This window comes from Humulus lupulus, chromosome 2, assembly GCF_963169125.1.
Source record: "Humulus lupulus chromosome 2, drHumLupu1.1, whole genome shotgun sequence".
NCBI lineage: Eukaryota > Viridiplantae > Streptophyta > Magnoliopsida > Rosales > Cannabaceae > Humulus > Humulus lupulus.
The window spans coordinates 4,726,154-4,744,301 of NC_084794.1; the positions used below are offsets into that span (position 1 = coordinate 4,726,154).

At 28.8% G+C, this 18,148-nt stretch overlaps 1 protein-coding gene across 1 annotated transcript; it reads right to left on the reverse strand.

Moving 5' to 3' along the window:
* Positions 1–4,529: 4,529 nt before the first annotated feature.
* On the reverse strand, positions 4,530–8,967 carry LOC133816988 (short-chain dehydrogenase reductase 5-like). Its single transcript, XM_062249361.1, has 3 exons — positions 8,831–8,967; positions 8,601–8,675; positions 4,530–5,510 (listed from the first exon to the last, which is right to left on the reverse strand). The coding sequence occupies exons 1-3, from the start codon at positions 8,848–8,850 to the stop codon at positions 4,706–4,708; spliced, it is 900 nt and encodes a 299-aa protein (XP_062105345.1). The 5' UTR covers positions 8,851–8,967; the 3' UTR covers positions 4,530–4,705.
* Between the last annotated feature and the right edge of the window lie 9,181 nt (positions 8,968–18,148).

An 18,148-nucleotide genomic window follows, 5' to 3' on the forward strand; every position in this document is an offset into this window, starting at 1 on the left:
ATATCAACAGAAGTTATTTTCGCAATAAATATTCCCATTTTTTTTAAAAAAAAATTACAATAGAATACGATATGACCTTCCATTCAAAATTTATGAAGATGATAAATAACCAGGACCATTTAGATACTAGTACTGCATTTTTTTCTCTACAATTATCTTTTGCCGAATATGATCGAGAATGAAAAGAATAAAATAAGATTGTAGCTAGTAATAATGGAGATAGGGGGACTCGGGTGGCCATGATTCCCCTATCATTTTAATTTATTTATTTTACACTATGTTTTTTAAACAATTTATTATAAATATATGTAAAAAAAAATATATTGATTCTCTTTCAAATTTTTAAAACAATACATTTATATATTTTGTATATACATTAGTATAATTTTGGTTCGTCACTGGTAGCTAGTGCATACTCTAACTTAAAATTGTCCTATTCTTTTGCAAAATTTATTTCTTAAGAATTTAAGTTTGAGCTAGCATTTGATGGTGAATTTAAGCATTGCTATTTTGTTTGAGTTGGGCCTCAATTTTTGGTTCTTATTTTTGTCCAACTTTTCTAACTTAAAATTTTTAAGCATACAAAGTCTTCTCTTCACGTGACACTACTACTACTACTACTTAATAAGCACTAATAATACCAACAAAGACTAATACTACTATGATATGTAAGTGTAACTAGAGATAATGTTATACGTGGCAATCATGCAACTAAATTAGACTGAGAGTGACCCACTCATAACCACCCAACTATTATTATTATGACTACTACTTTTACTAAGACAAATCAATCACTCCCATTAACCATACCAAGCCAAAAATAACATATGTTGCTAAATGATAAATTTGTGGTGTTGTTATTTGATATTGAGTTTATGATTTTTTTCTATGTGTTTTTGTTTATTATCTGTTTCGACTCTGTGTTTTGATAAATTATTTTTTAGACTTTATATTTTCTAAAATAGTTCAAATAGATCCTTAAACTCGATTTTGATCAAAGTTTTTTTAACTAAAATCACAAATAATTAATCAAACTAACAACTCATAATAAAAATACAGTTATTCTGCCTAAGAATTGTGTTGTTATATTCAATTTTTTGTTCATCAAATCAGGTTAAGAGGCCTATTTGAACCATTTTACAAAACACAGGCTCTAAAAAATAATTTGTCAAAACATAAAGTACAAACAGATAATGAAGCAAAACATAAAGTCTAAAAATGTATAAACTCTTTTATATTTTAAGGTATCTAATACCTGATGATAATTATTTAGCAATATATCATAATACTTATTAAATTAAAATAAGTAAAACTCAATATTAAATTGCATTAATAACAATGTCCATCAATAAAACATCAGAGTAGACCCTTAGCAATTCTCGAACTTATATATTAGTATAATCTAGTTCCAAGACATATATACCATATTGCTCATTTCTACATACATTATATATACACACATCAAATATTATATATATATATATATAAAAATGTATGTATATAGAGAGAGAGTTAATTATTGATGAAGTCACGAGTTGAAATTAATGATGAAGAGCTAGTATTGCAAGAAGGGAGAGAAAGAGAGAGTTAATGGGTGAAAGAAAGATTTTGCTGGAAAAAGAATGATTTAAATCGAAGGCTAAGGATTGTATATGGGATTGGGATTGGGATTGGGATTGGGATTGGGATGGGGATAGGGGGGGCAACCCTCATTAATGGCTGGCTAGCACCTCTCGTGACCTATTACGATGCCAGACATCCTTCGGCTAAATCTCTATCTCTTCTACTAACACACCAGACACAGTCCTCATCAGTATCTTAGCTCGATCCCACCACATTTATTATCACTATATATATATATGCTATATACTATATACTATGTACTATATATATTTTTGAATTGAACTTTCTTTCTTTCTTTCTATTACACTCCCTCCTTTTCTTTTCTTTTCTTTTTTGGTTCTACCATTTAATTCTATTCATTTGTCACACATTTTTTATTTTCCTTTTTTTTTTGTTATATGATCGGTGGCGGACCCACACTTAAAACTTTGGGGGCGGGGACATTGCCCTTCGAAAAAAATATATAAAAAAAATAATTAATCCCTCTTTTTGTTTGTCCTTTTTTAAAAAATAAATAAGCTTTTGGTTTTGCTTTCCTTTTTTTTTAAAGAAAGATACGTTAGTTAATTAATTAAGAAGGTGGATGGGCAACACAGGAGGGGATCCCTCCCTTTGAAGAAATCTAGCATCTGATCTAGTGCTCCTAGCATTCTTTGCTAGTCCATCAGCAATGCTTTTTTTCCCTATAAATAAAAAGGAAGTTACAAACAAAAGCGACTAAGGAATTTTAATACTTATTTGGATATATAAAAGGATCTCGAATGGAGGGCATTTTCTACTATTAAACGCTTGGATTATGATTGCACATCTGGCGAGTTTTTGGGTGCACGAAAATGGTACCGAACTCGTTCGATACATTTTTGGAATCGAGGTCTTTTCGGATTTCGAGTTTTCTAGTGGAGGTCAGATCGGGTTTGGTCAAGTTTGAGCCTTGAATGGGTTTTGACATCATTTTTTGAGATTTTTTTTTTAACTTTTGTCATGTATTTTTATCAAAGTAAAATAATTTACAGCAACTTGCCAATATTTAAAAACATAATTGTTGAATTATTTTTTGTTAGACAAGTATTTTATTTCACACAAAAATTATAAAACAAAAATCTATAAAAACATAATTTCAGGTTCTCTTTCGGGTTTCGAGTTTAACCCGAATCTGCACACCATAAGAAGTTTAAATCTGAATCCGAATCCAAATGTGTTCGGATCGGTTCGGGTGCAACCGAAATTTTCAGATTTTGGCTAAATTTGGGTTTTGCAGGTTCGAGTTAGTCAGGTTTTATGGGTTAAATGTTCAGTCCTAACTTGGACTACTAGTTTAACATCCGAGAGGACAACGATCTTTGTCCAATTGCTAGCAGCTCCCCATTCGAGAGCCAAATTCATGGAGCTCCGAAAAAAATTAAAAAAAAAATTAGTCCCTTGTTTTGTTAATCTTTTCCTAAAAAATAAATAAATTTATGGTTTTGCTAACATTTAGGACACAATTCAAAACTAAACAAAACAGTTAATTAATAAATTAAACCTATTGTGCCGTATTAAGAATTTATTATTTGTGTCGTATAAATAAATTTAAGGTTAATGGAAAAATTGCAAACTATTAAATTAGGTATTGAATTTTTTTTAGCAACTATGTTCTTGATAATTTGATTAGTAATTATCTTTAAATTTTAAAATTTTGGTAATTTTAACATTTTTATATAGTATAACATGTTTTATTATTAATAATAATAAGTACAAAAATTATATTATAATTTATAATAAAATCAAAGATAAAATGATCCCAAAATTTTATAAAATTAACAACATGATATTAAAATGTTGTCACTAATAAAAAAAATGAAAGAACTATTTTGCTTAAATTTAATGAATACTCGTGCTATAAACTTATCTATTTATTGTGTCGATTTTGAATTCAGATGTTTTGTCTATCATAGATACATGCTGTCACATTAGGTGTGTTAATTAAATTCGTTTACTAGCAAAAAGTACAATATACAAGCACACACTACACCACATACAAATTATGAATATGTACCATAATAGTACTACATTTTTATAAAATAATTTTAATTGAGTTGGTACATATATACAATTATAACAATGATATTATCGATGCAAATATAACAATGATACCACATACAAATTATGAATATGTACCATAATAGTACTACATTTTTATAAAATAATTTTAATTGAGTTGGTACATATATACAATTATAACAATGATATTATCGATGCAAATATATTTTACAAATTATACAATAAATTTATTTACTAATCTTATTGTGTTTATGTAAGAATGTTTTCTCATATTATCTATACTCATAACACAAATTCACAATCCTATTCTAAAACACGTGGTATCTCTATTGGTATGGGGTAAAGTGAACGTGTGAATGAAAATTTAGGAGGCTGATTGGTAGTTAATTCAAAAATGTAATTTTCGAAAATTATTTTCCAATCAAATAATTTGAAAATATTGAATTTAAAAATAAATTATAAATTTTTGAGATCTTGAATGGTTGGGTGTTTTTTAAATTTAAAATTCATAAAATAGAAATAAAATAATAATTTGTTGTTTTCTCTTTTGCTGAAGGATTTTAACTCAGTTTTCAAAAATGATTTTTTTTATTTTCTAAAACAAGTGTACCAATCAAGTTTTCATTGGAGTTTCCATTTTTTAAGTTTTGAAAATAATAAAACTATTTTTGAATTCACTACCAATCAACTCCTAAAACACTTTACATGTTTGGTTCAAATTTTTAGAGGTAAAGTTAATAATTTTTGTAGGCCTCACATGTATTTTAAAGATAAAGTGAACTATTTTATACACTTAAAGTTTAATATTACATCAATTCTAAGTCATTCTACACTTTCCAAAGTCACTCAACTACTCAAAACAAACATTCTTTAAAGTTTGTTAGTTAACTTCTTTCGCTAGCCAAAAGTACAAAATACAAACACACAACACATACATAGCCATAGCCATAGCCATAGCCATAGCCATAGCCATTGAAAGCCTCCCCAAAAGGCTCATAATGCAAAAACACTATTACAGTGTCAAAAACCAAATTTCTAGTTCTTACAATATTTGATCAGGGGAAGGTAATTTCATATCCTTAAAGCTAGTAAATCCACCATCCACAACCAAGTTATGGCCAGTTACATACTTGGACTCATCTGAGCCCAAATATACAGCTGCATGGGCCACATCTATTTCCTCACACTTGGCCCCCTTGAGCTCACCAAGCCCATTAACAATCTCACTCAACTTCTCCATTGTTGCACCTTTATAATACAAGGCTAATTGGGCCACAGATAGTGGTGTGACCACTGGGCCTGGTGAGATGCAATTGATTCGGACCCCATTCCGGCATAGCTCAGAGGCTGCAGACTTCACTATCCCAGGAATAGTAAATTTGGATATTGTGTAAGAATGAGGCCCAATACCACCCATGAGCCCACTCATGCTTGCTGTGCATAGAATGGAGCCTGAGCCCACTGGGATCATGACACGTGCCGCATGCTTTATTCCTGCAAGAGTTCCTCGAACGTTGATGTTCATGACTTGGTCAAATGTGTTGAGATCAAGCTCTGTTATGCTTGGTGGGAATACTGGGCCTGTTATTCCTGCGTTGTTGTACATTATGTCCAGCTTTCCATGACGGTCCATGGCTGTTTCTACGGCTTTCACGATTTGGGCCTCGTCGGTTACATCACATGGAACAAAGTGGGCCGATGGACCTAGGTCCTGGGCCACTTGTGGGCCCAACTCGGTATTGATATCTGCTATAATTACTTGGGCCCCATTTTTGACGAATTCGTGGGCCGTTGCCTTTCCAAGCCCACTTGCACCCCCTGTTATTATGGCTACTTTACCTTCTAGCCTGATTTGAAGAAGAAAACAGAATATTCAAATAAATAATTAGTGAAAATGTACGTTTTTTTATGTTGCTCTACATAACTTTCCAAATAGAGTATCAAGTATTTTCAATAAAGCGATAAGTATGTTAGACAGGGTAACATGTGAGTGAAAGATTCTATTACCAAAAATGACTTGAAAAAATTATTTTGAACAAAACCCTCAATCATTAATAGGAAAAAACAAAAATTGGTCCTGTCGTTATAATTAAATAATTTACTATATGAGATGAGAAGAATAAGGACTGTCCTGAGAATAATGAATGTTACAATGATGATGATGATGGCCATGCCTAATCCCTATCAAGGTCCAATCAATGACATTACTTTTATGCTGTTTGATAAAGTTGTGGACCGCTTCTCTTTATTTCCATAATAAACACAAGACCAATCCATTTTGATAAATACCAACTTGTACACACTAATACAAACAAATTGGTAACATGTTTATATTAATTAGGGTACTAAACACAAATATTAAAGAGCATTATATGAATTCCAAGAAAGAACAACCCATATGTTGTTCCATAAAGATAGTTGACTAATTTAACCATTTCTCAAATCATGAAAGTGAGAAAGTAAGGTATAAATAAGAACATGCAAATTCAAAATCAAAACCATTGCATGTGCTCAATAAGGACACCAATCTCTTTCAATGTGTTTAATTGTGCTGTGTGTGTCACATCCACAAGCTTACAAAAAGGCCTGCATTTCAAGCTACAAAGCTCCAGCTGGTGCTTGCTTGCTATTTTAGACTCTTTTCCTACTTTTGCCAAACACTATGTTTGGTTTGGTGAGAGGGTAGGAGAATAGAGAGAATGAATAATTATTGAAAGATGGAGAGTATAAACAAGGAAAAGGTAAGTAATAATTTCTTTGAGGGTGTGTTTGGTATGAGGTAAAGTAATAGTGGGAATGAGAATCTAAATATTTTATTATGTTTGGTTCAAATTTTAAGGGGTTAAAGTTAATAATTTGTGTGAGCCCCATATGTATTTTAAAGGGGTGTTTGGTATATTGTAAAGTAAAGGTAGGAATGAGAATCTAAATCCCTTCTTATGTTTGGTTCAAATTTTAAGGGAGTAAAATTAATAATTTGTGTGAGCCTCACATGTATTTTAAGGGTAAAGTAAACGCTTTTGTACACAAGAGTTTAATATTACATCTATCCTAAGTCTCTCTACACTTTCCAAGACAACTCAACTACTCAAAACAAACACCTCCTAAGGGTAAAGTGAACTCTTTTGTACACAAGAGTTTAATATTACATTCATCATAAGTCTATCTACACTTTCCAATGCAACTCAACTACTTAAAACAAACACCTCTAAGGGTAAAGTGAACAACTTTGTACACAAGAGTTTAATATTACTTCCATCATAAGTCCCTCTACACTTTCTAAGGCAACTCAATTACTCAAAATAAACACTCCTGAATTTTTTGATTGGAGGTATATGTATGGAGAGGTGGATTGATAGATTTTTGTTTTTTATGAAATTGTTTTATTATATTTGAAATAATACTTTACAAGGATTTATTTGAAATTTTAAACAAATTAATTGAAGTATTCTAAATGGTAGATTTGAGAGGATTTGAAATCCTCATACCTTTATTCTTCTTACCATAATCTCTCTTGTCAAACAAGATGATTTAACATCTCTATAGGCCAACTTCTTCCTCCTATCTAACATATATAGCTTAAAGGTCTCAAGGCTTAGATTTTGCGAAAGGACGAACTTCATTCGAATGAGATGAGAATTCGATAGTATATTTTATTTGGGTTAGGCAAAATCCAAAAAATGAGCGATTTAAAGTTGTCTGATATAGTTATTAATTATTTAAAAAAATAAATCAATTCTAAAACTATTAAGTATGAAAAGAATATTTGAAATATATAACAAGGGATTTGTTTTCAAATGATCCAAATTCCTAGAAATAATCAATGGTAGAACAACCATAAATGGTAGCAACATCATTGGTTGCCCAAAATATATAATATATAATAAAATATTAGTTTTTTGAAAGAAAAAAATAAACGAGCAAGCAGTGACAACGTTGTCAATATCTCTCTTGTCTCTTTAATATAAAAAATAATATTGAGACTCACTTAAGTATTTGGTAACTTGAGTAACTCTTGCATTGAAGTTGATCTAGGTATTGAAAAACAAATTTCTATATATATTTTGATGGGAATTTTTTTTAACATAATTGTATGTGCATAAATTTGTTATATTTTTTATTATTATTTTTAAGTGACTGATACTCGTCTAAAAAAATCTAATAATTTAACCGAATATTATTAATGTTTAGATTTTAGAAAACTCTCACCTAAGAATCAAATGATTATATCTTAGAATAAAAAAAGTATACAACTGCATAATAAGGCTGTTGTACGAAGATAATTGATTTTATTGCTTGGAATAAGATGATAATATCCAAATCGAATATTATCAAAGTTAGAAGAAAGCACCAGATTATAATAATACTAAGCTTTACGAATAAAGTTGACTCATTTAATTATTATTTTTATTTATAGTACAGTTACTTAAACAGATTTCAATATCAAGACAAAAACACATATTAATAATTATAAAATGTAGTATATAATAATAGAGGTCAAACTTCATAAAATATATACCAAAACACAGTGTTCACCACCCAAAACTGAAAACTTTAAATTGAATAGGAGAAAACACCAAGATATAATAATTATATATATATATATGTATAATAGTTATATATTCTAATTTATATACATGCATGCAGGAGAAAAATTAATCAATTTATTGATAATTATATCAGTTACTTTTCAAACTTCATTCAAAACAAGGCAAATATAATATAATTTTGAATTAAGAAAAATATATAAGAGATCCAACTTTCAAAGGAATTGAAAACATTGTACTAAATCAAACCACTCTCTTACTTGTATTTATGATTTTTTTTAAAAATATATGTATATAAGATAACACATTGAAGAAGAAAATGGAGAATTAAATGTGTGTGTGTGTATATATATATATTTATAAAAAAAATAAAAAAAACAAATTATTTACCTTCCTGCCGCGGCTCTCGTTGAAAGTAGTCTTGTGCCATTATAAAGCAAATCTCTGGAAACGAACTTAAATTCTCTGAAAATATATGAAGAAAAAAAAAAGAAGAAGAAGAATAAATATACTTAATTAGCTAAGAAAACTTCAAATTCAACAATTTTAATTAAGCTATATTATAAGAAAAAAGTAATAAATCATATAAATATATATATATATGAAGTGTAGAAAGTAACCTGGATAGTGATCTGAGCATCTCGGCGGTGAAGAGAATAGAGATGAAATGAGAATTTAAAACGTAAAAGTATGTGGGAGATCTGATCTCAGTAGCTACTCTTATTTATAAGTATATATATATATATAGCCAAAAAAGTATTTAATTGGCGATATGACCGGGTAGTAAGATTTATATATATACACCCTACCAATACTAATGGCCCTCCTATTATTCTCAATTTGTGAACAGTGTTCGGTGTGATTTTTTTTATAATCGTGTATATTGTAGTTATTTAGAGCATCCTATAAATTTTTAGAAAATTGCGAATAGTTTACAATAACGAAAACTAGATTTAAACATGTTGATTTCCATGCGCATAAAAAAAATTAATCACGTGTGTAACAACATATTTAAACTTAGTTTTCAGTACTGTAAATTATTCTGAATTTTTTGAAAATTTGCAGAATGTTCTAAATAACTACAATATACACGATCATACAAAAAAATCGTGTCGAAAACTGTTCACAGGTCAAAAACACTGAGAATCCTACCGATAGAGTTAGAGGGAATTTAGATTAAAGGGATGTGAAACTCAAGTGTTTAAAAGGGTTAAGATTATCCTCAAATCAAGCTAAAAAATAGGACCCACTTAAAAACACAAACTCACAAGCTATTAAAAATAATTTTACCAAACATGTGTTAGATTTGACATTCTCAATCCCATCAAACCAAACCCCATACCAAACACACTTTAAAGTGAAGCCTCGAAGGAGAATTCTCTCCATTATGTACTATACAACTACTTACTACAAAACCCATCTATTATGAAATTTATACACGAATTCCCATGCACTATAAAATATAAGAGAAAGAGAGTTGGAATATATGTATATATATATTAATTATTATAGCTCAAAATAAATGCAGACACCATAGAAACTGTTCTGATCTCTCTTATTTATTACGAAATTCAAACTCAAATTGCCACTTATCTAGTTAGGTAATAGGGAATGATATTATATATGTGTGTATATATATATATATATGGATGATGATGATGATACATACATATCTGTCTACATCATCAACTTCTTTCTATTTTTATATTTTAGTTTTAGTTTTTTAAGAGAACAACTTTATAAGGATTTAAAAGACTTTCAACATAAATGGGACAAACATTAATTATTCTCATTCCTGCTACATAAATAATTAAATTTGACTTATATTATTATATTGTAATACTGTTTTGAGTTGTCATTCGAAAAAGAATAAAAGAAGAAAAAAAATCAATTATGTGCATTGTATATATATATATATTGAAACTAAGCTCTCCACGCAATCTTATTATATTTAAAAAGAAAAAAAAAATAATGCTTAATTTGTCATGTTTGTAATAATACAAATTTAGAATATAATTAAGATTAGAGACGTTGACATTACACTAATTTTCATGCATGTCAATGTCATTATTATCTTTGGTTTATTTAAATTTTAATTAGACTTAAGAAATTATAGTAACGATAAAGCCGTCCTAGTTGTTCTAGCTTATAATTACAAATTATTAGATATTACGATGATTAATTTTCAACAATAAATTTTTTTTTGAAAATTTGATATATCCTCACGAGTAAAGAAATCATTATAAGGGAAAACATATGACATAGTATTTGGTATATTTACGAATAATTATAATTATACTAATAATAATAATAATAACAACAAAATTAATGAAAATGCCAGCTTTATATATATAAAAATCTATAATTTATAATAATAAGGTAGATTCTTACGTAAGTTAGTATGCAAGCTAGCTGGACCGACCATTTAATTCAATAATAATAATAATAATATAACTACTTTGGTTATTATTATTATTAAATTAAATTAAATTAGCTTTATATACTTTATAGAAAGACTATATAGTCTATACCACATCTTGTGGAGATCTTGTCTTTTTTTCTTTATATAAAAAAAAGTTTTATCAAATGTCTATTTTAAATTATTACTTTAAAGCTTTTTTTTTTATATAGGAAATAACTCTATGTATGCATATGTAATATGTATATCTTCCCATGTCACAAATAAAAAGAGAAATAAATAAAGAAAAAAACTAAAAGGGATTTTGTTTTTTTTTTTTGGTACAAAAATTCAAAAGGGAATATTAGAGTGGAAGATGATATAGAGAGGCTGGCTATATATGGGGCCATTTCAATTATGAGCACAAGTATTTGAATTTTGATTACAATGTGTCACATGAATGTGAATATTTTGTAGTAAGGTAGGCCATTGATCAATTCAATTTCGGAGATAGAAAAAAGAAAAGAAAAAAAAGTTGGTAACTCTTTTTGTAAAGAAAGAAGAAAAAAAAAAGTGGATTTCAAACAACCAAAAAAAAAAGTGTTATTTTTTGGTGTATATGCAATTATAGTAAAGCAATATAAATGCATAACTCTTTCTCTTTTCCCCCTAAAGTATAAAAATGAAATGGTAATTAAATACACTATTTTTCTCACTTTCTTAATTTACACGCTCTTACCTTGATATTTAATAAGTGTATTATAGCTATTTAAAATTTATACTATATGTACACTCTCTTATGTAAAATACTTGAGTGTTAGTACACATAAAGAGTGCTAAAGAAAAAAAAACTAAGATGAATAAATATAGGGTAAATATTTGTTTGGTACCTTGTGTTTTATCGAAATACATATTTGGTACTTTATGTTTTTAATGATATTCATCTGGTATCTTATAATTTGAAATTATACATATTAAGTAGTCTTGACTTAAATTTTATCAATGAAATTATCAACATGACCTAACCGTCTTCAATTATATGAGTTTCAAATTTAAATTTAATTACTTAATTAATTACATATAATTAATGGTAATTTGGTCAAATTGATAAAATTTTATTGTTCAAATTTGAGTCCAGTGTATCAAATATGTAAAATTTGAAATTATATAGTATCAAATAAAACATATGGTATCAAATCTGTATTTTGATAAAACATATTGTACAATCAGGTTATACTCCCTAGAATATATAAAACGAAGAGTTAACAATACGAAAGGTGAATAATAATAATTATAACAATAATAATAAGTATTGCAATTGAAGTTTGAAAAAAAAATAGAAAACATAATTAAATCAGCCTAAAAGAAAATGACAATGCCAAAGGTTTAAAATAAAATTTTAATCTGTTTTTTATCGAAGCAATAATATATATAAAGATAGATACTAATGTACATATTATATCTATTGATTCCTATGTGTATCTAGTTTAAAAACAGGTTGTTGCACGCGTGACTAATTTTTTTATGCCTGTGGAAAATAGCATGTTTGAACTTAGTTTTCGGTACTGTAAATTATTCGAAATTTTCTAAAAATTTGCAAGATGCTCTAAATAACTACAATATATGTGATTATAAAAAAATTCGCACCGAAAATTATTCACGGGTTAAAAATACAAAAGACTCCACCGATGAAGCTCGTTTTGAAGCTCCTACCAAGAATACTTCTATATTATATATTGTTACATGGCTTTAGGCGCCCATAATGGCTAACCTAGCTATCTATACATGGTAATAAAAAGAAGGTATTGACACATAAATTAATTAACTATGAGAAATTTGTTTGATTAAAGCTAGCGTGCGAATAAGAAACGATTTATCATAAAGCAAAAAATAAAAAGTGCATTATTTGATACAAATATCTCTACTCTATACTAGACTCACTCACTTATACTATATATAAATGTCTAATTAAATAAATAGATAATGTAATTAAGTTAATACTGTAATATATCATGGAGACCATGATCAGACAACAAAGCAAAAAACAGAAATTGCTGGATTTGTTGTCTATTATGAGTAAGAATTGAGTAATTATTTAAGTAAGCTATATTAAAGTGTTGACTAGTTATTAGTTATTTAATTAATTTAACCTTTTAAAAAATAATTAATTAAACACTGTGTATGTTAATTATATTAGAATATTAAGCATGCTGGTTTAATGGGCTTGCATGTTATGATGATGTTAAAAAGCAAACCAAACCAAACCCAACCCACCAATCGGTAGGTGAGAAAATAATGTTGTCGTTTTTCAAGTTATTTGTCGTTTTTCTATTTAATTTATTATTTTTTCTTTGTAATGCTGCTCCCATTTTCAAGTTATCTGTCGTTTATTTTTTCTTTGCTAATTCTACTTATAATCCACAAAAAATAACACAAATTTATCTGGTCTTCAAAAAATAATTGTCCTAATTTTTGTAATTAAATAAACTATATATATTTCACTCACTTTATTATTTGAGTTTCCAAATATACACTTTATTTCACTTTTTTAAGTTATAACTTTTGACACTTGATGATATTGTTGAGGGATAAAACTAAGGGAAATTTATATAATATACTTAATTTCGTTAAAAAATTATATTTTTACGGGCTAATAAAGTTTTTTTTAATTCTATATTTTTAAGAATTTTTTTTTACATTTTTACGGTTTTACATATTTTTCATCTTTTGTGTTGTGTTGTAGTTGTTTCAGCTTATATATATAGTTGTTTTCGTGTTGTTTTTTAGCTGTTTAAGTTTGTGTATAGTTGTTTTGTTGTTGTGTTGATATTTAATTGGTGTTTAATTGTTTTCAGATATATTTTGAATATTTTTTTAAACATGTTAGTATGCAGTGGGTTGACTTCTAGTTGTTGTCCAATTGTTATTTTTTACTTTTATTTTTAACGTGTTAGTATGCAGTTGATTGATGTCTAGTTTAGTGATACACACGGGGCGGAGAATTGGCGGGGAGTGCTCCCCCTGTCCCCGTCCCCATTTATATTTCTAATCCCCGTCTCCATTATATTTATAATCCCCGTCCCCGCTCCATCCCTGCTTATTCCCCATTGGGGACGGGGTGGGGAGTCACCTATTGAGGCGGGGAATCCCCACGGGGAACTCATTGATTAAAAAATTAAAATTTTAAAATAAAAATCGTAAATTATATGTAAATTAAAATATTGCACAATATTTATTATTTAAAATATTAAACACTACCCTAAATAAAATTTAAAATATTAAAAAATTTATTACTATACTACAAAACACATAAAGAAATATATAAAATACATATAAAATATTATAAAATTTTAAATGGGGCCCCGTCGAGGCAGGGAGTAGGGGTAAACATTTGACCCGAAAAACCCGCAACCTGAAAACCCATTTTTTTGGAAAACCTGTCGGATTCGAGTTAGATCCGACCCGAACCCGACAAAAGTCGGGTCGGGTTCAGGTTTGAAATTTGTTAAAACTCAGGTTCGGGTTCAAACCCGAAATCCGAAAATAAATGGTATTTTTGTAAATTTTGGCTTTTTGGCCCAAAACCCAATTGGCCCAGTCCAACCCAAAATCCGAAAAAATGGTATTTTTTTTAAAAATAGTATTCTTGAAAAAAAGTGTAAAAAAATGGTATTTTTGCAAATTTTGGCTTTTCAGCCCAAAACACAAATGGCCCAGCCGAACCCGAATAAAACCCGAAACCCGAAAATTTCGGATCGGTTTCAGTACTATTTTTCTCAACCCAAAACCCGTAAAACCCTCACCCTCACCCGAAAACCCGACCCGTGTGCACCCCTAGCAGGGAGTGATATCCATGTCCCCATGGAGAAAATGTACATCTCTAGTCTAATTGTTGTTTTTGAGTTACTTTTTTAATACTGTATTTTTGTAAATAAAAAACTTTGAAAATACTATTAATGAAAATCTTAAGTAGTATTTTTGGAACAAAAAATTAGAGCCCGTAAAAAAATAAAAAATATATATTTATGAAAAAACTCCTAAAATGAATTAAGTCAAATCCAGACAAAAGGCCCAGAAGAGACCCAAAGAAATGACCACCGACCCATATAGCAAGGCCCATATCCAAACTACAAAAATATAAGAGATGTTTACATAAATATGGGAAAAATATATATAGTTTCTAAATTTATGGGAAAAAAAATAATTGTACAAAATATGGTAAGTTTTGGAAATTTTTTTTAAAATATGGTAAATAAATTACCATAAACTTAATTCCCATATTTTCTCTTCTCTCCTCACCTCACGATCTCCTCACCTCACGATCTCTCTCTCTTCTCATTTCTTTCTTTCTCTTCCCCAATTCAATGGCCATCTCAGATTTTTTCTAGCGATCCTACCTCCGCTGCTGCCTCCTCCGACGACGACGACGAACGGCGACGAACTGATTTTCTTCTTCTTCTTCTTTCTTTCTTTCTTCTTTTTCTTCGTCTTCTTTCTTTCTTCTTCTTCTTCTTATTTGGTCTTTCTTATTCTTCTTTTTCTTTCTTCAAATCTAGTTTTCTTCTTTTTTACATCTAATTTTGAATTTCATATTTGATTTTTCTGGGTTTTTTTTTCTTTCTAAATCTGTTTAAGTAACCAGGTACTTGACTTCATATTTGATTTTTCTGGGTTTTTTTTTTTCTAAATCTGTTTAAGTAACCAAGTACTTGACTTCATATTTGATTTGATTTAAGAAATGTACTTAAGAAAAGTTGACTGCTATTATTTAGTGTAGACTATGGTAGTATAAGAAGCTAGGTAGTTGAATATTTTAGGGTACTTTTAACATATGAAAGCTTAGGTTAGCTAATTAGTTTTTTTGGTTGAAAAGGGCAAAAGTTGTCAAAAGGTTCTTCTCTGTGATGTTTAGATCAATAGGTTTAGCAGCCAAACATTCATCAAAATAAGGTTCTAACATAAATATTTATGTGTTTATTGATTATTTAAAGAAATAGAACTAGAACGTTTGCTCAAAAAATGTATCGATAGGTTTACAAAATTTATTCAGAATACAAGTATAAGAAATAAAAAAACAAGCAAACAAAACTTTTGATTTTTCTGGGTTTTTTTTTTCCAAATCTGTTTAAGTAACCAGGTACCATGACGACTGAATCATTTTATTCATATCTGATTTTTTTTAGACCTAGGTGTAACCAGTTACAGTAGTGATTAATTTAGATTTTTTTGTTTAGATTTGATTTTGTTTTCACACATGACTAAGTAACTAGGTACCATAGCAATTGGTTATTTTGTTTAGATTTGATTTTTTTTTCAAACCTCGCTGTAACCAGTTACGATTATCAATTTAGATATTTTAGTTTTGTGGCAGTAACCGGTTACTACTATCAATTTTAACTGTCATGGCAAGTACTCGAGTGAATTGTAACTGGTTACTGACAGAATTGGAAGAAAAAAAAAACATATCATAATACATCCAGTAAAGAAGACGAAGAAGGAGAAGAAGAAGAAGAATGAGGTAACCGGTTACCCCTATTAAAATAACTGATTGATAACTAGTTACTGAGCCAAACCTAAAAAAAAACTCAAAAAATAAAAAATTAATCTAAGAAGTAATAGTAGAAGAAGAAGAAGGTAGTAACTGATTACCCTATAAAAAAATAAAGTAAGGGAATAAGGCAGTCAAAGAAAGCAGCAATAACATCAGGCAGCATCTACATTCCACAATCTCACACTGATTCATATTTCATAACTTAAACTGTTTGTCTCCTCACTCTTATTTATTATTCACAACTTTAAATTAATATATTACTTACTATACACCTATTAATACTACATTAACCACCACCTTCAAACTCTTCCAAAAACATCAAACTTTATATATTATTAAAAAAATATATTGTAATAAATATAAATAAATAGGTGCTAATAACTATTATTCACGACCCCAAGAAAAGGCAAAGAGAGTCAAAACAAAAATAAAAAGCCCTCCCTGTCCTCCATTTTCACAACTCTGAGCTTTTTTCTTTCTCTCTCGCGAGCTAGAAATGGAGAACTTCAGATCTCGGTCGTGCAGAGATGGCGGCGGCGGCGGAGGGGGGATGCAGATGGCGGCGGCGGCGAAATTGCGTACCCTCGAGCTTCCTGATACAGGTTCAGCTAAGTCATCGAAGCTTTCTCTTCGAGCGGCCACTGAAGAGGAAAATGAAGACGAAAAGAACAGAGACCCAAGACGGCCACTGCCGTCATCTTTGCGCAGAACCCAAGGTCAGTTCTGGTTTTTTTAGCTGATAATAGAAACAAAAAAAAAAAAAAAGGAAAACAAAAGTAACGATTACTCCAAAAAATTTATAATTATATATGTTTTTATATTATATTTGAGGAATATGTGTGAGTTTGGTTTTTGTTTCATTTTTTTCTTCTGTTGGTCTTTCAAATAATTGTGCCACAAGTATACAACTTAGTTAAAAGAAATGATAAAAATTAACACAAATAAATTAAAATTATAAAAAATAATCTCAAAATAATAAAAAATAGGTACCAAAAAAAGTATAAAAGATAAAATATGGTCTACAAATAAAGTTTTACAAATATATGGGAAAAAAACTCCGATAAAAATGTAAATAAAAAAATATGCCATAAAAAACTTTAAAAAAAAAACTGTCATATATTTCAAAGTTTATAAAAAATTATCATATTTGGTGTAATTTCCTCAAAATATAACTCCATTCAAGCCGAAAAAAAAAAGTGATTACACTGAAAAGTTGTCTGATCAAGGTAAGTAAAGTAGAAGATATAATCCGATTAACACGACGATAAATAATAGAACAATAAAAGATATAGCTTAGATTTGTACACTTATCAGTTCAAATCCTATCTGAGAAAAAAAATATATGATTTTTACTGAAGAAAAGGATAGGCGTACAAAGGAAAAAGAGAATGATAAGGTAGAAAGAAAACTTGAAAATGAGACAGAAAATAAAGAAAAAAAGAACCGAAGGATCCCAAAATTAAGAACAACTTAATTGTACAATGATTTGATTACAAATTTTAGTCACAAGAGAGAAACATAAACTAAGAGAGTAAAGTATGACATATGAAAACTCAGGAACTAAATTGTAATAAATCATATTTAATGAATCAAAATAAGATTTAGGTAAAGTTCTTTATATTCTTGTATCTTTTCTTCCCATGTTGTAGTTTATGCTCATTTTTTCTTCATTATTTTCGTTTTGGTAATATGGTTATTATTATTTTAAGAATTGCTAAGGAGTATCTCTGGTGTCCAATACAATAAGGAAGTGACATGCGTGCAATCTAATATCAGGTTCCACGTATTTGAATTTAATAAGTATTATAAAGTATCGTTAACTTAGTATAGGGTGCCACCTCATGTAATGTTGGACACTTTAAGATGTCAAATAACAATAATCTATTATTTTAGCAAGATTATGTTATTCTTTTTCTTCATTGTGTATGTCGTGTTTTGTTGTTGTCGTTTTCTAGTTCAAATTTTGTTGTCCATAATTTCAAGTTTTTA